General features: G+C 35.7%; 2 protein-coding genes and 1 long non-coding RNA gene across 3 annotated transcripts; all 3 read left to right on the top strand.

Annotated features, from left to right (window-relative positions):
* Nucleotides 1-4,324: 4,324 nt before the first annotated feature.
* LOC306898606 lies at nucleotides 4,325-5,797 on the top strand. Its single transcript, XR_013787129.1, has 4 exons — nucleotides 4,325-4,578; nucleotides 4,683-4,803; nucleotides 4,948-5,031; nucleotides 5,137-5,797. It is a non-coding gene; the product is annotated as an uncharacterized lncRNA (long non-coding RNA).
* A 5,439-nt stretch (nucleotides 5,798-11,236) lies between these two features.
* On the top strand, nucleotides 11,237-12,839 carry LOC306905355 (platelet factor 4-like). Its single transcript, XM_079475914.1, has 3 exons — nucleotides 11,237-11,374; nucleotides 12,108-12,243; nucleotides 12,600-12,839. Exons 1-3 carry the CDS (start codon nucleotides 11,320-11,322, stop codon nucleotides 12,715-12,717), a joined length of 309 nt encoding a protein of 102 aa, XP_079332040.1. The 5' UTR covers nucleotides 11,237-11,319; the 3' UTR covers nucleotides 12,718-12,839.
* Nucleotides 12,840-17,754: 4,915 nt separating this feature from the next.
* LOC306898119 (interleukin-8-like) lies at nucleotides 17,755-19,322 on the top strand. Its single transcript, XM_079463375.1, has 4 exons — nucleotides 17,755-17,923; nucleotides 18,056-18,176; nucleotides 18,326-18,400; nucleotides 18,502-19,322. The coding sequence occupies exons 1-4, from the start codon at nucleotides 17,857-17,859 to the stop codon at nucleotides 18,608-18,610; spliced, it is 372 nt and encodes a 123-aa protein (XP_079319501.1). The 5' UTR covers nucleotides 17,755-17,856; the 3' UTR covers nucleotides 18,611-19,322.
* Nucleotides 19,323-25,185: the final 5,863 nt, after the last annotated feature.

Raw genomic sequence — 25,185 nt, 5'->3', positions numbered from 1 at the left:
TGAGGTCAGAGAGGACCAAACAATACAACGTGTCTTGGAATCTCAATTGCTGGTTTGGTCCCTACAACACAGAGTGCCTTGTTTTGTTTTAAGGTGACCTCAACCAACAACTGGTGCCAAAAGCAGAAAGAGAACAAGTGGGAGAAAACATGAGGATATTTTTTATTACATGGGCCAATGTAGCATTCCACCATTCACATGCAATCACAAATTGGTTTGCAGCCCATCCGAGCATCATTTCCCTTTCACTTCTTCCATACTCCCTTTGCTCTATCCCAGTGAGGATTGTTGGAGTTGGAAAATCTATGATCATCGATCACATGATAAAATGTCCCTCCTGGATGCAATGGAGGATGGCTGCAGAGACATCTCAGCTGAAGACTGCCAGAGATAAGGCATTCTAAGCATTTCTATCCAAGGTGCATCGCAACAGACAATATAAAGATGTGATGTCGACAAGAACATGTGCCAAATGCTGAAGATAGTGTAGATTAAGACTGTATGTGTTTGTTCATTTTGTTATATTTTAACTTTTTTTACGTAACCAATGTTCAAGAGTTTGTTCGTTTGTTTGTTGTCTGACAGCAATTTAAGTTTTCCATAGAGTACTGATGATTCCTTCATTATGTTGTACACGTACTATAAAACAATTAATCCACACATAGTAATTGTGATACAGAACAGAACAAGACTCTTTTACAGAACAATAGAAAAAATATACACCTGACTGAATTATTAAAAAACGACTTTCCAATTGAATGTTCTATACAGGTCGAACTGAAACATGACAAGTGATGCAGTTTTTTATTGTCATTATTTGTTAGAATTTTGACAGTCTATGCATTATGATTGACTATATGTTCCTGTTGGATAGAAAACTAGTGCTAATGTTTTGACTGAATGTCTCTGCTGTGTTTTGATAGAGTTGAAAATGTTGAAAAAGGCATTCAGCATAATGCAGAGTTTGTATTTATTAAACAAAATGTGGTTTTGGCAAGAAAATTGACTATTTGGCTAATTGTGTGAAGTCTGTCACTATGTTAAGAGTTTAGAAAAAGTACTTTAAGTATCTGGAAAAAGCAATTGAAAAAAACTGTTGATAATTTGTATAATGTTAAGTGTTAATGGGAAACATTAAACACATTTTATATTAAGGAAGAGTTGTTCCTACAATCTGTTGACATTTTTTTATAGTTATACATACAGCTTCTTAAAGTTTGGTCAAACATGCAAAAACATACTCCTGTACAAAATAAAATACTGCACTCATTTGCATTTTATTTACAAACCATACACAAGTAGAGACATTGTGTCAGGGTGAGGGAACAAGGACAGAGGACAAGGTAACAGACGTAAAGGTAAGAGACAGCGGGTAAGGGTTTAAAACAAGACTTCTTTAATAATAAATACAAAACAAAAACCCACGAGGGGTTAAAACAACAGAACAATGTTATGAACATTAGACATTAACAACGTATAACTAAACTAGCTTGACACAACATTACAAACCGGTAGGGTGACAAGGAACAACCAAGGCAAAATAATCCAGCACAAGACAGAAGACACAGGGTACATTAAAAAAGGCATCACTGTATCTACATTATATTGAGATAATACGGAGCTAATGAAATGTTAAATGGATGAATGATGAATGTAAAGGCCATGCACACACATTTTTATCTGCTTCTCTTCAATGTTTCTTAGGACTATTGCTCAATTCTGACATTATCATAATGACAAATATTGAGTATTGCATAGTTGCATAGTTTCATGTTTAACTTCTGTGGAAAGGAGAGCCTATTAAATAACAGGTTTGTTACACATTACCTTCAACTAAAGAATTTCCCTGCAGCAATACCGAAGTAGTAAAACCATTATGTATGAGTTATGTATTAAGTGAGGATGCAATGACTTTTCCAGATACAAGAACCTTTGTGAGAAAAAAGATTTAATCTATGAATAGCTTCTTACAAAAACGTCTTGGCAGTGTACAGCCAAAGGATTTTGATGTGGATGAACAAAAATAACTTAATATGATTTATATGATGTGCTGAATCATTGGTGTATTACAACCCATGGTGCCACTGGGCAACAGCCCCACAGGTGCTCCGCCCACCTACCCGCAAGAATCCACTTAACAATTTCTAACATTTATAATTTATAATGTTCTTGACATTCACGTGGTGATGATACAAAAAACAGACGTGTTTGTATGTCAAAAATATTATTAGTGAGAGATCCATGTTTGTGTGCATGTTGTGTATTTTAGCCTATAGTAGGATTAAATAATTTGCTCTTTCTTAAAGCATATTTTATTCAGACAACATGGTAACACAAAACGTGTATTCATCCTTCAAGTATTTAGCTTTTTATCTACTGATGCACACTGTACGAAGTTTCCTGTAGAATTTTCAGTAACTTACTGGCAGCTGCTTGCCAGTAATTTACTGTAAATTAACCTTACAGTAAACATACTGTATAAATATGTTCAGTACCATTTGCTGTAAATGTTTTTACAGTACAGTATTTGTTGCTGTAAAAAACACAATAATTCAACAATTATATTTCTCTAGTAATGTCCTGTAAAATGTATGGCAATTCGTTGTTAATTTTTTTCTGTTTACTTTAAAACTATAATTGTAAGTTACTGTAATTACAATGTAACATGTATCAGTAAATAACAAAAAAGAAACAATGACGAATAAGTAACTTTGGTAACACTTTACAATAAGGTACTATTAGTTAATGCATGAGCTAACATGAACTTATATGAATAACTGTATTTACAGGAACTAACATTAAGAAGGATTAATAAATGCTGAAAAACTAAATTGTTTGTTGGTAGCTAATTTTCTCATTCCTTCAGTTAGCTTATATTAGCTAACACTTTTCTAATGTTAACTAAAAGCACCTTATTATAAAGTGTTACCGTAACTTCTTAAAACGTTATTATTAACTGTTAAATTGTAATACTTGAACTTTTAGCTCTCTTCACAAACTACAGTCACATTTATACACAATCGTATAATAATACACAATTTTACAGTATTTTAAATCAATGAATTACCAAATTCATATGTTATAAGAAAAGTCACAAGAACAATCTTCAATTTGATTAAAACAGTTTTGTTCAAACATGCAGACATATTTAAACACAATATAACAGTATTTCAAATTAATTCATGAACAAATTCTGTCATAAGAACCACCGTCAACACAGTAAAATGGCTAGTGTTAAATAAAACACTACTCAGAGTATATATGGTCCCACTCCACAGAGTGTTAAAGTAATAATGTTTAAGAAAATGTGGCAATAAAGTGATTAAGAGATGATTAAGCATTAATGATGAACACCTGCTGTTAACAAACAGAATCACTGAAGGAATGAGAAACACAAAAACTACAACTGACATCCAATCACAATATTAGATGACGTCAACTGAAGATAAGTCTATAGTTATGTTAAACTGACAGTTTAGAGGTGCAAACACATGACAGTGGGGAACACACCAACAGGTCATAAAAACCACAAAGCTAATCTTTGTTTGGGACACGTTAAAAAGAAGACAGATCCCAACCTCATGAACACTTTCATTTTGTCAGATAAAAGTCTAAACCTCGAACCAAATCACTCTTAATAGAAATGTCACACACAAAAAACATTTGATTTATCTCTCTCTGATTTACAAATCACACACAGCGGACCGTTTTCACACTGTGTTATCAGCTAAAAAGAGAGCCAGGGTGAAAGCACGTCTTGGTTTGGGGCTGGGAGGGTTGTGTGGCTAGGAAGGCGGACAGAGGATCTTAATTTTGCTGGGTTTTCACAGGCCGGGTCACATAGTCTTTGGTTTTACCCATTGTGGCAAATATATTCTTGTTTGGCCTTACAATTTTACTCTCCAGCTCTTTGTCACCCTGGTGTGTGAAGGAAAATTTTAATATGAATGGAAGTATTCTTCAGAGATATTTGACCCATTATTTTTCTGGGGATGCCATTAATTGGCCAGCAAGTAATGGAGAAAAACATTTGTTTCATAATGTGATTTTTCACTCAGCTAGGTGATATTTCAATTTCACATTTTAATTGTGAAAATGTTTTGAACAAAAGATGGAAAATAAATTTGGCAGATTTATTTTACAGCCTTCTTTGCAAGCAACTTGCAGTTGTTTAAGAAAGCGCTTAGCCGCTGGCGAGGGAGCAGCAAAAGTGACAACTACCAACTGTTATCTATTAACTACTAACTAAAATAAGATATTTCACACACCACCTACTCACTGCCATTTAAAAAGAACATGCATACCACAGGAAAAGTGAAAGGATTGACTTCCGGTTTCTGAATAGCTTGGAGATTCTGTGGAAGAGAAGATTACTGAGAAATTTATATTGTGCAATGAACTGTTGTGGGAAGCTTTCTTTAAAAGGGAGAGTGCAGGCCAATGCTACTGATAACAGCGGACGTGTGAGCTACGAAAGACACTAGAATTGCTCTGCATAAAATTTATTCAATATGAATACGTTCACTGTATTAGCCCTGACTTTTTTAATCTGCCTGACAGTGCTGTCTACAACAGAAGGTAAGTAGACCAAGGTTTCAAACTTTTTTTGCATTGTTTTTTTTTGTAATTTCTTAAACATTAACATTTCCATGCACTAATATTTTTCATCACTGCACTTTCAGGTAGAAAACAACTTCGATGCCAGTGCATTGGAACATATTCAGGAAAACCCATTTCTATCAGCAAAATAGATTCAATAAAGACATTTCCCGCTGGTCCGCATTGCAAATATGAGGAGATCATGTGAGTATAAAACTATCCCAAGCTATTAAATATAGACATACGTGTATTTCAGAAGCTTTTATATCTGCTCTGCACATTAGACATTCTTAAGTTCGTTTTTAATGTCAGTCTGTTTATTTTGAAATGCACATTTGTTTTCTACAGAGCCACAGTGAAGCACAAACATAACAAAAGCACAATAACCTGTCTGAATCCGAGTGACGCCTGGGTGAAATTTCTGATTGAAGAGTAAGTTGCTTCAAATTCAACTAATATTACCGATTTGTCTTGTTCGTTAACATGATTTTGAATCATTTAAACATAAATTCACTTTAGTTCTCTCTTTGTTTGCAGATGGAACAAGAAATCAAACAGTATCACAAGGCAGCAAGTATCGGAAACATCTAAGTTGCTTACTAAAGATCACAAAGTGGACTGGTGACTGGAAGACCAGCAGATGTTCGTTTGAAGGAATTTATTAAATTTATTTGACACTATAAAAGCACAAATGTTTAGGGTCACTTATTCACCCCTCTTATTCATCAAAACTATAAACAACCAATGTGATTATAGGAATTATGTTGTGACAAAAATAAATAATGAACTAAAATTTATGTTTAACATCGTCAGTGTAGTGACCCTGAGATGTTTCTTAAGCACTAGTGAAGGAGTTCCCATCTATTCTAACTCTCTTATTTGCTTTTTTTTCATCATTCAGTCCAAGTCATTGAAAACATCTTAGTTTTTGATGAAAGAAATTAGTAAATTGGCAGAATTATATTTGTCTCTACATAACTAAAATTTCTGATCCTTACCTTTCGATCAAAATGTTTTGTAAGATCATGAAAAATGTAGTCACCTAACCCTAAACATTTCAACTGTGTGATCAAGTTTGTTTTTAATTTATTTGTTTGTGATGATGGATGATAACTAACATAAAAGCTAAATATATCATAATTGTATTATTTGCTACCAAATGTATAAGAAAATAAAATGTGATTTTTATGAACGAATGAATGAGGCATTTATATAGCTCTTTATTGTGTATCGCTGTACATCCAAAGCTCTTTACAATCATATGTTTGATTTCATGAAATCAACCAACCACCACCAATGGGCAGCATCCACTTGGTTGATGGAACGGCATTCACAGTAGACTACTCTTTACAAGAAGTGTTTTCTAGAGATCAGTGCCTTAAAAACCTGTACACAAAACAATAAGACAGCCATTCATATCACTGATGGGGTTAGTTAGTTTCCGTAATAGTTCGTTACAGAAATGTATCTTTGACACTCGCACAACATACAATAAATCCACATATCACATAACACAATGTTCCAATACAAAACATGCAAAAGTATTCATCCCCGTCATTTTATTTACATTTTATCATGTGGCTGCCTTATCTTAAACTACTTTAATTAAAAAAAAACATTAATCTACACTCTATGCACGATAATGACAAAACACAAAGACATTTGTGACAGCTTTGCCAATTAATTACAAATTTAAAACTGAAATAATTACATTGCATAAATATTCACAGCCTTTTCTGGGACACTTGAAATTTTGCTCAGACGCATTAGATTTGCTTGTTGATGTTTCTACACTTTATATGGAGTTAACATGTCAGCTGATGATTACTCTGGTTTAGCTCCATGATCATATACTGTTGGAGATGGGAGAAAGTGATGTTTGCAGAAGGACAAACATCACTGCAATACTACACCAATCTGGACTTTATGGCAGAGTGGCCAGACTAAAGCCTTTGCTTGAGATATGCAACACGTACCTTTCAACAAAATTTTCAAACAGTCAGAAACAAGCTTCTCTGGTCTGATGAACCAGAGCCACAGAACCTATGCAACCAGATGCGAAACCCGCTGAACAAACGACTTACTACAGCACCCCTAAGGAGAAACTATGTTTATTTTCTACTATAGATCACGATGAACTATCGAAAATCATTAGATCATCTAAATCGACTACATGCATGCTAGACCCTATACCTACAAATCTTCTGAAAGAGATGCTCCCAGAAATTATAGATCCTCTACTTAGCATTATTAACTCATCTCTGACATTAGGACATGTGCCTAAAGCATATAAAGTGGCTGTTATAAGGCCCCTTGTCAAAAAACCCCATCTGGACCCTGGAGAACTAGTTAACTATAGACCTATTTCGAATCTACCTTTCTTATCTAAGGTTCTGGAAAAAGTAGTCTCAACTCAAATATGTTCCTTCCTCCAAAGGAATGAGATTAATGAAGATTTCCAGTCTGGATTTAGAGCACATCACAGTACAGAGACTGCTCTGATTAGAGTTACAAATGATCTGTTTATGGCGTCCGACCGAGGTTGTATCTCCTTATTGGTGCTGCTAGATCTTAGTGCTGCATTCGACACCATTGACCACAGCATGCTCCTACATAGACTTGAAAATGATGTCGGCATTAAGGAAATTGCTTTGAAATGGCTTAGATCTTATTTATGCGACCGTTTCCAATATGTAAAAATAAACAATGAGGTATCACGCAAATCGCAAGTCCAGTACGGTGTACCACAAGGCTCAGTACTAGGGCCTATGCTCTTCGCATTATACATGTTACCCCTAGGAGATATAATAAAGCGACACGGAATAAGCTTTCACTGCTATGCTGATGATACGCAACTTTATATTTCCTCGAAGCCTCACGAAACACAGCAATTCCATCGAATAGTGGAATGCATTGTCGATATAAAAAAGTGGATGAGTAGCAATTTTTTATTACTGAACTCGGACAAAACTGAAGTGTTACTTATCGGACCGAAAACCGCCCTACGTAACAACCAAGAATACTGCTTAACTATTGATGGATGTTCCATAAAACCCTCATCTTCAGCTAAGAATCTTGGCTTTATATTCGATAGTACTCTGTCATTTGAGAACCAGGTCGCCAACACCTGTAAGATTGCGTTTTTCCATCTTAAAAATATATCTAAATTACGTCATATGCTGTCATCATCAGATGCGGAGAAGCTTATACATGCCTTTATGACATCAAGACTAGATTACTGTAATGCACTATTAGGTGGTTGCCCTGCAGGCCTATTACAAAAACTCCAACTGGTCCAAAATGCGGCAGCTCGAGTTCTTACACGTACAAAAAAGTATGAGCATATTAGCCCGGTTCTGTCAACCTTGCACTGGTTACCTATAAAGCATCGCATAAATTTTAAAATCTTGCTTATTACCTATAAAGCCTTGCATGGTTTAGCTCCTCACTACTTGAGAGAACTTCTTACGTATTATAGTCCATCACGTGCACTACGCTCTCAGGCGTCAGGTCAGTTGGTAATACCTAGAATTTCAAAATCAAGTGCAGGCGGCAGATCCTTTTCTTATCTAGCGCCTAAACTTTGGAACAGTCTTCCCTGCAATGTCCGGGAGGCGGACACACTCTGTCAGTTTAAATCTAGACTAAAGACGCATCTTTTTAATCTTGCATACACTAGATTATCATAATACATGTATTTCAAAGATCTAGGCTGCACTAGTTAGATCAACCGGAACCAAGGACACTTCCAATAACAACTGATGCATTTGTTGCATCAAAGAGTGCAGAACAGTACTCTACTCTCAGCCAGTCTTGTCTCATTGTTCCAAGGTTACAAGAGCGGAGCGGGCAGGGCGCAATCCATTCCTAGACCTGACAAATGCTGGACGAAGGAAGTGACGTCCCTACAAAACTTCAGCCACTATTAGATTATTAATGATAATTTTAAATCTAATTTTTTTTTTTATTTTCGCCTTGTTGTGCAAGCACTGTTGAGCTTGTGCAGAGGCTGCAGTTTTTGCCAGAGGGGAACTGGAATCCCCTGGTTAGGCCTGGTTTCCCTCCGAGGTTTTTTTTCTCCTCCAATGGAGTTTTGGGTTCCTCGCCACCGTTTGCATACTGTTTTGCACTGTTTTGCCTGGCCGGGGGGGCTGCTAGAATTTGGTTGTCTTATTTAATTAACACTGCATATAGGAATTTATTGTGTGTCTGATATTTGACCTGTGTTTTGAATTCCATAACCTTTTATGTTTTACTTATAGTCATTTTTTTCTTGTACAGCTGCTTTGTAACAATGAAAATTGTAAAAAGCGCTATATAAATAAAGCTGACTTGACTTGACTTGATGAGTCTAAGTTTCATTCATCATGTCTGGAGAGAACCATGCACTGCTCAACACCTGTACAATACCGTCTCAACAGTAAAGTGTGGTGGAAACAGCATCATGATGTGGGGGTGTTTTTCAGCTACAGGGACTGGCATTTGTCAGAGTAGAAGGAAAGCTAACCCTAACCTGCCACAAAATATAGAGATAATGATCATGAAAACCTACCCCAGAACATTCTGAACCTAAGACAGGGCATTTCTCCAAACAATCGGTTTAAAATGATTGACGCTAGTTGGATAAATGATCTTTAACATCCATTCTTTTCAGCTATCGGTATGTGCAGTTAATCCCTGAAGAAAGAACTTTAAACTCTGATGAAGGGGGCGGGTTCAATCAGAGTAGACTGCGATTATCTTTGTCTCCATAAAGTCTAGAAACAACTCTTGCATTGAACTCTGTTTCTGGCCAATTTTCTTATTGGCTTTATTAATAATTTGCGTCAGATAATTTTTTTTGCTCAATTTCCGTACCAAGCAATGCCAGTATACAGTGTGTTCTAAAGGCCTGTATTATTTGTATCTTGTACATTGCCTTGTCTTCTTGTCTTCCCCTGTGGATTAGGTGATAATACACTTATCAAGACTATACTGTCTGATAAAATTCAGTTTACAGAGACTCGTTGGGGCCTGTTCTGTAGAAAATTATCAAGCCATACAATCAACCATCTGCTTAAACCTAAATCTCGCAGTCTATTTAAAAAAAAAATATGTAAGTGTACTGTGTATTGTATCCCATAGTAGGAAAAATCACTTTGTCTTTTTCCGTTCTGTTGAACACAATATGTTGAAGAATGTAGGACAGCAAACAGTTCTTGGGCACGTTTACCATTGTTTTTTTCCCTACTTTGGTAGTCAATAGGGGCAAGATCTGTCTGGTTATAAGCATTGTTTCCAATATCTTTCTCTGTGTACATCAGAACAAAGACATTTACAGAGGTTTGGAACAACTCAAAGGTGAGTAAATTATGACATCATTTTCATTTTAAGGTGAACTTTCCTTTAATAGCACCAGTCTGTGGTGAGAGTCTTACAGGTGCGGGATGTAGGGGTGCTGGGGGGACAGTATTATTATCAGTTCAATTCTTGTACATGTTCATATTTATGTCTTTTAAATGTAACTCCATCACCCCTAATGTTTTTCGAAGACGGGTCATGGCTCACCTCAAACCACTCCTTTCACCCACATCAGACCAACAATAGTCATGCAGACACGACTGCTCAGAGCTGATGCAAATGTATTCACATTCCACCTTGACTTACACATTTGTATTCACATGTTAGATTGTCAGATGTTCAACACAACCATCCCACAGACGTTCATCAAAACACTCATGTGCAACTGGAGAAAGGACTGCGTGAGCAACAGACCACAGGCTGTCAGAGCACAAGGGCCGTTCACTTGTTCTACATCTCGCTGACTTATGGTCAGATTGCAAAACACCAAAGCAATATCATCAGATGACACCAGAGTTGCGCTCATCAGCAAGAAATACAAGACAAATGATGAGAACTAAACAACTGAAATACTTATTAGTTATTCATCAAGTATACAGAAATGTACAGAGATTGTTTCTTGTTGTGTATTGTATTCTCAAATAGTGAATTCTAATTAAAAATAAATAGACAGTGTAGCTTGAAATACATCAATAATAAAAGTCATAATGAGACACAATGGTTTGTGAAACTACAGTAACACTGACATAATCTGTAGAGAAATCTTCTCATGCTTGCTTGAGTAGAGAGAAAGCATTACTTAACAATGACACATTGAGACTTTTTTTTCAAGGTCCTTACAGTTCATTTCATAATACCTAAAAAGTGAGGCAAGTAAACAAACAATTTGAAGATTATTTTTGGTCATATAATAAACTAAATAAATTTGACTAACTGTACTATTATTGTGGCCACAATATTTTTTTATATTTTTATGTGTTAGTATTGCATTCAAATGATTAATTTAAGAGATTATCTATATGGGTCTTGTATCCCAATAATTTGCGTAAAAATGCATATAATCATGTCTGGTAAACCTCTTAAAATTCTTAGGGGATTTTGAATGTAATGTAACGTGGAGAACATAAGATATAACACATGGCTGATAAGCATGTGAACAGATCAAAACCACATATTTAAACATGAGGCTTCACACGCACATACAGTACAATGTCAAAAACACACAAAACAGCCAGGGGAAGTTAAAGAAAATTGAAACTATGAAATATCACGAGACCTTTGAAAACAATGATATAAAGGGAAAAGTACAGTGACTCAAACAGCAGAATCTGATTTTGAGTGTTTTGTCTTCAGGAGGAAACCTTACAAGAATAAATCACTATGAAATTCTTCCTGATGTTAAGTTTTATTGGAGCTAGCATTCTTTTTTCCAAAGGTAAGCATAATATGTTGAATCATTTTTTATTTTAATAATGAATTTATTTAAATAGGTTGTGTCCAGTGACATGAAGGGTAAAGGTGATCTTCCAGACTCAGATCCAGCAGCTGGGAGTGCATTTTATGAATTTAGGGCATACGGTACATTTGCTGAAATAAGATTAGTACTTTTTTGACAAAATATTGATACAATTTTTGAAATCTAGATTTAAGCAGCGTCTATAGAGCCAAATCGTTTGTCATATTAATTTAAGCGACTGGACAGTACTTCCGTCCATACCTTCTCTGAATATGCTCTTCCACTGCAGGTCATGCTGGTTCGCAGGGTAGAGCCAGGTTACACACTGAATACATGGCTAGTCCATTGCAAGGCATTCACAGATACACAAATTCACACACCTAAGGGCAATTTATTGACACTAATTTACCTCGTCCGCATGTGTTTGACTGTGGGGGAAACCTGAGTACATGCCAAGGAGAGCATGCCGACTCCACACAGAAAGGAAACAATTAATTGCAAGACTTGTTTTTGGCAGGTAGAGTCAGAATTCTTGTTCTAGGCTGGTGTCCGATAAAAGAAAGAAAGCCAGCACTTCTAGAGAACTCGCTCTTTGTTTTGTTTGGATTTATGCCATTACTTTCGATAATACAGCTGTTGAGCTGCAAGAAACAGTAAATGATTTGCATGATTATTTACTTTGAATGATTATTAAGTGTGTCTCTATCTCCAGCTATGCAGCCTTTCGGCCCAGGTTACAACAGCCGCTGCATGTGTGTAAAACTGGAGTCGAGGGTAATCCCACAAGATAACTTGCGGAGTGTGGAGATCTTACCCAGAGGTCCTCACTGTAAGGCTACAGAGGTCATGTAAGTGCTCATTGAATCTTCATGAAACATTACTCAGAAAAATGACTATTGCAAAGTGGAATGTGATTTGTGTCTTCATTTTTCACTAAGGCAAACAACTGTCCTCACAAAACCTTTCCTCTGTTATTTTATATAGCAGGGCATGACTGGACAATTATTAGTTATGACATTGACAGAACATTAAGCTTGTTGAATCAAAGCAGAGGTGATATAGTATATATATAAATTCCTGTCTGCATGTGAACAGTTCATTTTTCTCTACAGAACAGTGTGAGCAAGACAATCCATCAAGCTTTCATTGTTATGAATAAATGTTGTACCAGCTTCAAAATAAGTTTGCATGTTTTCTTTTTCAGTGCCGGTTTATCAAGTGGAGAGAAGATCTGCCTTAACCCCAGGACACAATGGGTTAAAAAACTCATTAACTTTATTGAGAAAAAAGAACAAGCAACAAGAAAGAATAAAAGACATTAATATCACTTTGACTTTTTACCTCTATTCACAAGACACATTTGTCATGTATTCTGTGTCATTCATCAAAGGTTCATCTCTATCATTTTTGCATATGTATTTTTGCATTCATATTTTATTATAGAGCCTACTCTATTTATAATTGTTGTATAACGTATGGATGATTTTGTTATGTTTTTAATAAATCCTATGGTTAAAAACAGCTAATTTTACATGTTTTCTTTCTATAATGAAAGAGGTTTGTATAACAGCTCTGTCTTACTCATCGGTTTTAAGGTTTTCCTGTTCTTCAGATGTTATTTTACAATCATACATTTGACATCTATGACGTTTTTACTCAGACACGCGCTCAGTCCGTGGGAAAACATTGGAAAATGACTTCTAAACAGCCTAACCGGATTTAAACCAGCTATTATCTGCAGAAATTTAGAACTGTTCTCTGGAGGAAAGGGTGTATCGAATGGGGTATCGCCTGCATAAACACACCGCCTATAAATGGCAAAAAATATATTTCTTACCAAGTATTTGGGCTTGTTTTCCATTCTTAAGTCAAAGAGGATTTTCTTGATTAGTGAACCACTTAAGAAAATAAGTAGACAAAAATATCACATTTAAGTGAGTGTTTTATTTAAAACAAGCATCTGCCAGTGTGGCAAGAAAAGTAATATTGAATTTTGCTTGTTTTAAGCAAAAATTCCCCTACATTTTATGTTTTTGTTTAAAAACAATAAATTTTTTCAGGTTTGTTTACTCATTAGTCTTCGTTCAACAAGTTGCAAGAACGACTGAATCATCTAGCGTTGATGTCTCTGGAACGTAACACCTTAAGATCTATGGATTTTAGGATGGATTAGATTTAATACTGTTTTTACGGTATAAATGTATACCGTATGTATGCCTTTAGCAGAGCGAAGACATTTCGGATGTGTGGCGAGGGGGCCGTGGTTCAGCGAGGACTGCAGTGACAATCAATTTGTACATGGACTTGCACCTCAAATCTCGAACTCCTGGACCATTACTCTCCTCCTCTGTCCCTCAAGTCTACTAGCGCTGAATTGCTTAAAACACCACATTTCCATCTTTCTTCTATGGGGGTAGATCATTCAGTACTGTCGCGCATAAACTTTGGAACAACCTCCCACTTCCTCATCGCAAACTCTCTTCTATAACCTCCTTTAAGTCAGAGCTTTTCAGCAAGCATTTCCAGTCCTCCTCAGTCTAGTCTTTTATGTTTCAGTTCTTGTATGTGTTGACTGTTTTTGTTTATACTCATTCTTATGTTCTAATCTGATAGTCTGTATGATCATATGCTGCAACATCCTCTTCAGGGTCTGGTTAAACCTCTCCACTAAGCCGTCGGTCTGGGGATGGTACACAGAAGTGCAGAGGTGCTTCACTTTGAGGAGGTGGCAGAGGTCTGCCATCAGCCCGGGACATGAACAGGGTGCCCAGGTCCGTCAAGATTTCTGGTGGAATTCCCACCCTACTGAAGAGCATGAACAGTTGTTTGGCGATCGCCTTGTTCGTGGCCTTTCGGAGGGGAAGGGTTCTGGGTACAGGGTGGCGTAGTCCACGATCACCAAGATATGCTTGTGGCAATGGGCAGACCTCAGCAGGGGCGCTACCAGGTCGAGACCAATGCGGGAGAAGGGTACCTCTATGATGGGTAAGGGAATCAGTGGGCTGGTGTAGGACCCTGGGGAGAAGTTCTGGCACGTGGGGCAGCTCTGACAGAACCGCTTGACTTCCGCCTCTAGTCTGGGCCAGTGAAGCCGGTCTCTTATCCACTGTGCCGTGTTGGTGGCGCAAAGGTGCACAACCAACGGATGTACGTGAGCCAGCTCCAGGATGGTTCCTGTCTTCCCTTTTGGCACACCCAGCAGAGGTTTCTCCCCTACCCACCTCTGGGCCACACAGTACAACAGACCCCTTTTTACGATGAAGTACAGGAGGGGTGAGGTACTGGGTGTTGAACCTTGTCGTCTATGACTCGGACCTGGCCCCAGCAGTTCTTTATGAAACCCATTAAAGCCTGACTGATAAATTCAGTTAATTCAAGTCTGGTTTTTGAAATAGCCCTCTGGGTGATCAATTGTTCAACTATAACTTTCAAAGAACATACCTGTGATGTGCGGCAATAGGTTACTGAGCCTCACAAAATAAGAAATAAATAGAAAAAACACAAAAATACGCATTTTCAACAACATCAGAGCAATAATTAAGAAATTCTAGTCAACTGGAAGTGATAAGAATCATCATGGAAGAGGTCATGTGACTTGCTTGTACCACTGTCAGTATTATGGTTGGAATGGCCAAACAAACTCAAGGAATCACAGCTGCAGAATTGTAGAAGTTAGTTGGTTCTAGCAGTGAGAAAGTCTCCAAAACATAGTCCGATTTCACATGCATCACCACAAATAATTTGGAAGGGTTTTAAGAAAAAAAGCCTCTACTCTACTCGGATTGCTTCAGCCAGAGGCTTAAAATGGGCCGTGGTTGGATCTTCCAGCAGGATATACATCAAAATCAATACAAAAATGCCCTGAACATCCCAGTCCCCAGACTTGAATCCCATATACTGTAAACCTGGAGGAGAGTCTACCAACGTTGACCTTAAAATCTGAAGTTAAATCTCAGATATATTATATTCTGGTACCTGATCAACCATTATATGGAAATACTGAGAGCTCCTATTTTTTTGGCCACAGGAGGGAGCACAAAGTGTTGGCTAGAAGGGTGCCAATAATTGTGGCACATATATAAATAACAAATATGCTTTTACATGAATACTTCCTTGGTGTTTTCTTATCTGTGTTGTATTTGTAATGGTTTGTTTTCAGTGAGACTAGATGTTTTTCTTAATATTTTGAGCAAAAGATCAAAAGGTTACACAATTAAGAAATTTTTCACAGCCTTCTTTGCTCATATTTACCAAGGGTGCCAATATTAGTGGAGGGCACTGTACTGTACAGATAAATTCTATATTATAATGTATCTACATTATATTGAGATAATACTGGGCCTATGAATCGTTAATTTAATGAATAGTAAATATAAAGCACACACGTGCACATTTTTATCTTCTTCTCTTAAATTTTTCTTTGGAATCTTTTGTTCACTTCTGACATCGTCATAATGACAAAGTACAGACTATTGCATTTTTGCATGTTTACTAACACTTCCGTTGATAGAAGATCAAATTAAATACCATGTTAGCTTAATCATTTTTCCTGTTAATACCAGGACTCACCCAAGTATTTCATACATACTCTTGCTCTGATGCACAGAACTAACTTGTTCTAAAAGAAAAGCAAATAAAGCAACAGTTTTGTTACACAATAGACATTCGTCTGAAGAGTTTCCCAACAGCAATACGGAAGTTGTAAATCTGTTATGACTCATTTACGTGCTTGAGCTACATTTTAACAAAAGAAAAAGGAGGAAATGTGTTGCCATGTGATGACATTAACAGATAGAAGAACAATTGTAAGAATAATATTTATCTAACAAAAGCTTCCGACCACAAATTGGCACTGTAAGGCTTTGCCTGTGTTCCTTTTATAACAAAATGTTAATGTGTGACTGAGCATTTGAGACCATATGGAACAGCAAGATGTCTGAGGTCTTCTTTTAAAGAATAGCTAGTAGTTCCAAGAACTAGATAATACTATAGGGTATTGAGCATTTGCAGTGAGGGCTCCTAAACTATAGAACTCTGAGGTGGACATCACGTAATCTGAACTCCGCCATTTTGGCAGGCATTCAGGAGAGCGGTAGAGTGGCTGTAGCATTGATTTTGACCGTGGTCAAAGAATAATTTAAAACCAGACACAAACAAGACACATGAGAGCAGCATTCGCTTAATCCAGCTGTGCAATTGCAGTGGGCCTCTAACACAACCCCATCGTGTCTAACCACCTGAGTATATATACACTGAAAACAAATTACAAACCATATATTTATAAAGAAAATACAATTATTTTCTTTTACAATTTAATTAATAAATGATTTTACAATTCTAGTTCTTTTAATTCTAGTGGAAATCGATTTTAGTCAGGTGTTCCTCTAAAAACAATAATTATGGAACTAGTGGTTAGAGCATTAGGCTTGTGATCAGAAGGTTGCTGGTTCGAATCTCAGTGCCAGCAGGTCATGACTGAAGGGCCCTTGAGCAAGGCACCTTACCCCTGATTGCTCTGCAGTAATGTGCCACTGTAAAAATCTACTTGTAAGTCGCTTTGGATAAAAGCGTCTGCCAAATGAATAAATTGTAAATGTAAAAGGCTAAATTATTTTTCTCTTAAACATACATGTGATGAAGGTGCTGTTTGATATTTTTTAGGCTTTCTGACCCCGAGACTCAACTTATATCTGCCATCTGTAATGAACTGTGAACATTGATGTATTTGGCCATTCATACTCACAGCTACTTTTTAGTGGAGAAGTATAACAATGTTTTTGCTGCACATCAGGACCATAGGTGACGAAGTCTGTGAAAACCAGGCTCAGAGAATGAGCATCACAGTTGGATTTCAATCATTATCATTTCACTTTTTTCACTATGATTTCACAAAATGAACTTAGATAGTCTGTTAAAAGATATCAGGGTTATATATTCACATAATTATTTTTTAATTAGGATGATGTTATGGAAAAAAAGTAAATTCACAAATAAACTGGGTTTTCACAGGCATGTTCACATATATTCTTTGGTTTTACACATTGTGGGAACTTTTCTCTTGTTTTGACTCTTGTTCCTTTATTTTCCTTTGTTTTTCTGTTATTTTGTACTTTGTCCTTTTGTTCAATTCTTATGCTGCATGTGGATCTGCTTCCTGACAAGGATTACGCTCACGTTAAAGATACAAACTATGGTGAAATAAGACATTTCACCTGCCAACTGTCATTGAAAAATGCATGCAACAAAAACAGTGAAAGTATTGGCACACAAATGAATGACTTCAGGCGTATGACGAGCTTGGAGATTCTGTGGAAGAGAAGATTACTGAGAAATTTATATTGCGCAATGAACTCTTGTGGGAAGCTTTTTTTAAAAGCGAGAGTGCAGGCCAATGCTACTGATAACAGCGGACGAGTGAGCTACGAAAGACACAGCATTGCTCTGCATAAAATTTATTCAATATGAATACGTTCACTGTAGTAGCCCTGACTTTTCTGATCTGTGTGACAGTGCCGTCTACAACAGAAGGTAAGTAGACTAGGGGTTATAACTGTTAATGCATTGGTTTTTTAATATGCTTTGCTATATGTAAATGGGAATTTCTTAAACAATATTTCAATTGCACTAACATTTTCCTCGTTCTCATCACTGCACGTTCAGGTAGAAAACAGCTTCGATGCCGGTGCATTGTAATTTATTCAGGAAAAAACATTACTATAGAAAAAGTAGATTCTCTAGACATGATTGCTTCTGGTCCGCATTGTAAAAATCTGGAGATCATGTGAGTATAAAAACAAACCCAAGTATATGTTATGAGCTATTAAATATTGGTGAATTTCTGAAGCTCTGAGACTCTGAATATAAGACATTCTTTTAGCTGGCTTGTAATGTCAGTCTTTTCATATTGTAATGCACATTTGTTTTCCACAGAGTCACGGTGAAGCACAAAAGCAAACAAGTCTGTCTGAATCCCAGTTATGCCTGGGTGAAATCTCTTATTGAAGAGTAAGTTGCTTAAATGTCGACTCGTCTATTTTGCTGTCTGTCACAAATATTTATTATGCATTTAAATTATTTTTATTCATTTTCTCTCTGTGTGTTTGCAGATGGAACAAGAAATCAGACAGTGTCCAAGGCAGTATGAATAATAAAAACACCTTTGTTGCTTATGAAAACAAAGAGGACATTCTGACTAGAAGACAGCTGATGTTTTAAGGAATTTATCAAGTAAATTCAGCTATGGCCTGATGGTTAGAGCGTTGGGCTTGTGATCAGAAGGTTGCAGGTTCAAATCTCAGTGCCAGCAGGTCATGACTGAAGGGCCCTTGAGCAAGGCACCTTACCCCTGATTGCTCTGCAGTAATGTGCCACTGTATAAAACTACTTGTAAGTCGCTTTGGATAAAAGCGTCTGCGAAATGTAAATGTATAATAGTCAAATGTTTAGGGTCACTTATTTATTATTTTTATAAGAGGTCATGAAAATGATAAACAACACGTTATTTTTATTATATTGTGACAAAAACAAATAAATAAAATAATAATTAATTAACTTATATTTAACATTTGTATTGTAGTCATCCTGGGATGCTTCTTAAGCACCAGTGAAGGAGTTCCCATCTATTGGCCATCTATTAGTTTCTTTTGTATTAATTATTCAGTCTAAGTCATTCATTTTTTTAAATACATTTTAGTTTTGTAATGAAAGAAAATAATATATTGGCAGAATTATATTTGTATCTACATAACTAATATCAAATCTTCGGACCTTTAGACCAAAATGTTATATAGGATCATGAAAAACATTTGTCAAGTTTGTTTTTATGTATTTATTTGTAATGATGGATGCTAACTAACATAATAGATTGTATATTATTTTGCTACCAAATGTTTAACAAAATAAAATGTGATTTGGTTACTGTAAATTCAAGGAGAGCATTTCAATTTTCATTTTGTTTCATCTAAGTTATAGTATAAATACAGATCTTTTATCTTTATGTATAAAGCGCTCTTCACAATTTTCATCGTTGCAAAGCAGCTTTACATACATCATAAAAAAAATTGTATTTAATAAATTATAGTGGAAATATTTAAGAGAATATACGGTATTATATCAGTGGATTTTTTGAAACTGTAAATTATTCAATGGTATTTTTTTATTTTTTATTTAAATATTGTGAGAGCCTCAAATTACAATATTCCAGACAAATTTGCAAAAATGCCAAAACATGCAGAAAAAATATACAGGTACTTGTTAAAATATGCATGTATGTTGTTAAATGCAAGTTTAATTGTTGTTAATTTGAATTTATTTAAATATGATTAAATTAATTTACAATACAAATAGTTGTAAAACTCTTTTCTAAAGACTGCTAACAGTACACTGTAAAAAATCTGTGAATTAACAGTTAATTTACTGTATATTTTAACAGACATTTTCCATTATATATGTGTTACGGTGTTCCGTTTGTATACATTTTCGAATTGCATAATGGGACCATGATGGCGAACTTAGACCACTTTTGATGGTCATGGACGTACAAGCTCGGCTATAACACAACATTCTACCCAAGTTTTCCACTGGTAAGCACTGTTGATAAAAATGAACACGACATTTCAATTAAACGACTGCTTTATTATCATTATTACGATCCGGCCATGTAAAGACAAGCAATGAATTTTGTTGGATATTCTGAAGAACAAACTGAAAAAGGGACAAACTGAACTATGAGTTATTTTTTGTAATTCTTAATGGTTTTTACTTGTTTTTGCTTCTTCTCATCAGTGAACATGCTATCTGTTTATTTGTCAGTATTTTCAATATGCTTGGTGCGCGGGATGTGACGTCCCCGCTGCACTGTGTGACAGACAGACCGGTTACCTTCAGCTCTTCTCTGCGTGTCAAAGGTATGTTAATTATTTATTGAAATATTAAATGACTGTTTTCTTCGTACTATACAACCAACAAGACCTAGCATTGAAAGGTAAGTTAGTGATATTATATAGTTTGGTTGACAGTTATCATAGCGTATTTCAAATGATCGCTATTTTAAACGTAACATATGGCCGTCTCTGTACCTGTTTGCATATTGATAACTTTTATATTTTCATGACATACGTTAATCTAATGTTCGCTTAGTTAGAGGGATTTCAAGTCTGTGTGGCCGAGTTCAACATGACCTGATGTGAATTGTTGACACTGTGTAATGCTATATGAGGAATATAAACACACGTTAGGTTCAAATACATCCAGACGGTTATAAAAATTATACAAATGTCATGCCACCGCCATGTTGAAATCGGAATCGAAAGCGAGGCAGAGGTGGGTAAATAAACGGAAAGACACATAGACTGCAATGGTTTGTACAACCAACCTGGAATTTTCAACCAACCTCCGGTTTCCTTCCAACCTCTGCCTCGTTTAGATTTCAACATGGCAGCGGAGTGAAATCAGTCTATTAGGGAGCTACTTGCCAACAATTGTACTCGAAATAATGACTTGAAATGTTTTATTGGCTTATTTTCCTTTCTTCTCTTACTAATACTTATTTTCCAAAATACGGAAGACATATAATCAGGATCAGCCTTTAACACTTGATGGCTTTTTACGCATTTGCAGACGCTTTTATCCACATTGTCCTATACATTTGTTTCTATGTATTTGCTTAGATCAAACCCATGACCTTGGCGTTGCTAACGCAATGCTCTAACCACTTTGTTTGTCTTTGTATTATTGTTTGAGTTCATTCATGCATTGTATTTAAATTACAGAAACAGACTCAATATATCAGAAAATACTGAAGGGTCTTGATGGCGGTAAACCACTGAAGCCCTTCTTCCTCGATCTCAAAAATGAACTATTACTAAAAGAGTAGATTAGGCACATTTTCAGATTGTGTAATAGTGTTATTTAAAGCATTTGTATGTTACATTTGTACCACCAAATGTATCTTAGTTGCACTTTAAGTACAACAAAACTTATTCAAGTTTTGTTTGTTCATCTGAAGTTTTTTTACAAATGTATTGTGTAAAAATGTAAATGTAAAAACTTGGTGATTGTTTTACAAGTCATGCAGTTTCAAACCGTTGAATGTTTACATTTAGTTGGTTAGCCATAAAATCGTACCTCAGTAAACTATGTCCCAAACATGATGTGAAATAATGTATTTTGTTTTGCCTTTTATGTATTTCTTGTCTCTTTATTTCCTGTATATTTTTTCATTATACTTAATTTCTTGAAAATAAAAAATAGTTTTATTGTTTTGTTTATTGACTTTCACAGGGTTTCAAAAAGTTATTACAGTTAACGGTTATAACAGTTTTCAAACAAGACAGACAAATGCTTAATAAAAAACCTTTACATTTTATGACCGAAGATCTGCGTGTGTGTTTGGTTTCTTTTTTGAGTGTTCTGAAATTTTAAACAAACTAGAGGTTAACATTAATATTCCAAACTTATCAGGTTTTACAGGGAGAATGGCGGACAATCAGGAACAACCAAACTTTCCTGCGGGACCGACAACAAATCAAACAAAACGAATGTCAGTTTTTGACACATATACGAAATGACGTCTGAATCATGAAAGAGGAAAAACTAGAATAAACATCGGTTCAGCTTTGATTTAATGGAGACAGCTCCGGCAGGTAAAGGGTGTGAAAGATGATACCATGGTTGCTCTCGACAGGTACAGTGCATTGCGAAATTATTCGGCCCCCTTGAACTTTTCAACCTTTTGCCACATTTCAGGCTTCAAACGTAAAGATATAAAACTGTAATTTTTTATCAAGAATCAACAACAAGTGGGAAACAATCATGAAGTGGAACAAAATGTATTGGATATTTCAAACCTTTCTAACATATAAAAAACTGAAAAATTGGGTGTGCAAAATTATTCAGCCCCCTTAAGTTAATACTTTGTAGCGCCACCTTTTGCTGCGCTAACAGCTGTAAGTCGCTTGGGGTCTCAGTTTTGCACATCGAGAGACTGAAATTTTTGTCCATTGCTCCTTGAAAAACAGTTCGAGCTCAGTGAGGTTGGATGGAGAGCGTTTGTGAACAGCAGTTTTCAGTTCTTTCCACAGATTCTCGATTGGATTCAGGTCTGGACTTTGACTTGGCCATTCTAACACCTGTATATGTTTATTTGTGTACCATTCCATTGTAGATTTTGCTTTATGTTTTGGATCATTGTCTTGTTGGAAGACAAATCTCCGTCCCAGTCTCAGGTCTTTTGCAGACTCCATCAGGTACATTACACACAGGTGGATTCTATTTATCATCATTAGTCTTTTAGGACAACATTGGATCATTCAGAGATCCTCACTGAACTTATGGAGAGAGTTTGCTGCACTGAAAGTAAAGGGGCTGAATAATTTTGCACGCCCAATTTTTCAGTTTTTTATTTGTTAAAAAAGTTTGAAATATCCAATGAATTTTGTTCCACTTCATAATTGTGTCCCACTTGTTGTTGATTCTTCACAAAAAATTACAGTTTTATATCCTTATGTTTGAAGCCTTAAATGTGGCAAAAGGTCGAAAAGTTCAAGGCGCCAAATACTTTCGCAAGGCACTGTATGTATATGCTTCGAGAAGAATGGAATGTACTTAGTTTGAGGCATATGTCTCGTCGAAACCTTGACATGCAAAGAAACTATTACACAACGACATGTTACTTAAAACGGTTGTTTAGGTTCATTACTACAGTAATGTTATTCACTTCGTACTGCAAAGTTTTCTTACGAGTGAAGGTGCACTTGCAGTTTAGGCATCCAACAGCTTCTGGTTTGTGCACGTTCATGTGTTCAGGCTTTGGACGGCATAGAGGGTGGGATTTTAATTTCAATGCTAGCAGGTTTAAATTGGCTCCTTTCCAAATAAACCACTCCAAATGTTTTTTTACAAAGTGAGAAAAGTGATTTCATAATACCTAAAACATGAGGCAAGCTAACACAACAATCTGTAGATTATCTTCATTGTGATATAATTAATTAAATGTTTCATACATAAATAATTATTATTGTTGTCTCACAATATTATCTTTGATTGCTTATTATATTAGCAAGAACATTGTGACATTGCTTAAAAAAGGTATTAAAATATAAATTATTAATTGAGCCATTTAAGAGATTATCTATATGCTTCTTGTATCCCAATATTTTGCCTAAAAATGCAAGGTCATGCATAGCAGTTTTCATATAATAATTTCTGGTAAAACATAATAAAATTCCAGGGGGATTTTGAATTTAATGTAACATGGAAATCACATCGCATAAGATATAACACATGGCTGATAAGCATGTGAACAGATCAAAACCACACATTTAAACATGATCGAGGCTTCACACGCACATACAGTACAATGTCAAAAACACACAAAACAGCCAGGGGAAGTGAAACAAAATCGAAACTATGAAATATCACGAGACCATTGAAAACAACGATATAAACGGCAAAGTACAGTGACTCAAACAGCAGAATCTGAATTTGAGTGTTTTGCCTTCAGAAGGAAAACTTAATAAGAATAAATCACAATAAAATTCTTCCTGATGTAAATGTTTATTGGAGCCAGCATTCTTTTTTCCAAAGGTAAGCTTAATATGTTAAAATAAAAATAAAGTAAAATAAAGCTGGTTGTCAAGGCATTCACAGACAAACAAATTCACACACCTAAGGCCAATTTATTGACTCCAATTTACATCGTCTGCGCGTGTTTGACTGTGGGGGAAACCTGAGTACATGCCAAGGAGAGCATGCCAACTCCACACAGAAAGGAAACTTTTTAATGCTAAACTTGTTTTTGATAAAAGGTCAGAATTGTTGGTTAAAGCTGGTGTCCAATACAAGAAAGAAAGCCAGCACTTCTAGAGAACTCGCTCTTTGTTTTGTTTGGAATTGATTTCATTATTCCCGATAATGCAGCTGCTGAGCTGCTAGAATCATTAAATGATAGTGCCGTCTCTTTCTCCAGCCATGCAGCCTTTCGGCACAGGTTACAACAGCCACTGCGTTGTGTGTAAAACTGGAGTCGGACAAGATAACTTGCGGAGTGTTGAGATCTTGCCCAGAGGTCCTCACTGTAAGGTTACAGAGGTCGTGTAAGTACTCATTAAATCTTCCTGAAACATTACTCAGAAAAATGACTATTGCAAAGTGGTATGTGATTTGTGTCTTCCCTTTTCACTAAGACAAAAGACTACACTGAAAAAAATAACAAGTAAATTCTACACAATTTTTCTTTTGCAAGTTTTTCCACGCAGGTTTTTTAAGTAAATGTAATACTTGTTAAATTAAGTCAAACTTACTTAAGGAAGTTGAGTCAAATACAACAAAGGAAATAAGTAAATATATTTTGGCCTTTTAAAATTGTTGAGTAGTTTTTACTTATGTACCTGATGTAATATATTGATATAATTATGTAAATTGTATTTCTACTTTAATTGAAATTTACTGGTTTTGTTTAGTGTTGTTAATTATTTTAAGTCAAATAAAATAAGTCACTGTGACAACAAATGTGCTATCAAGATTTATTTATTGACATCTTATTTTTACCAAATAACACGACGTTACTGAAGTTGAAGATCTTTAAGATCCATAACAATCCTTAAAATCAATGTATATAGACATTTGAACAGGTCAAGCAACATTAAACATATGTGTGCAAATAAAACTTTTGCTCACATATTGTAAGAATCTACACTTTTGCAAAGACTGGACAGAATCTTAATTTTAATAACAAATTGGGATATTACCAGACTGCTGTTACACATTAAACCTGCCTACCAAGCACACTC

Source organism: Barbatula barbatula, assembly GCF_947034865.1.
Source record: "Barbatula barbatula genome assembly, chromosome: 1".
In the NCBI taxonomy this organism is placed as follows: Eukaryota; Metazoa; Chordata; class Actinopteri; order Cypriniformes; family Nemacheilidae; genus Barbatula; species Barbatula barbatula.
The sequence above is the reverse complement of the archived record's forward strand: the minus strand, read 5'-3'. Positions and strand labels throughout refer to the sequence as shown.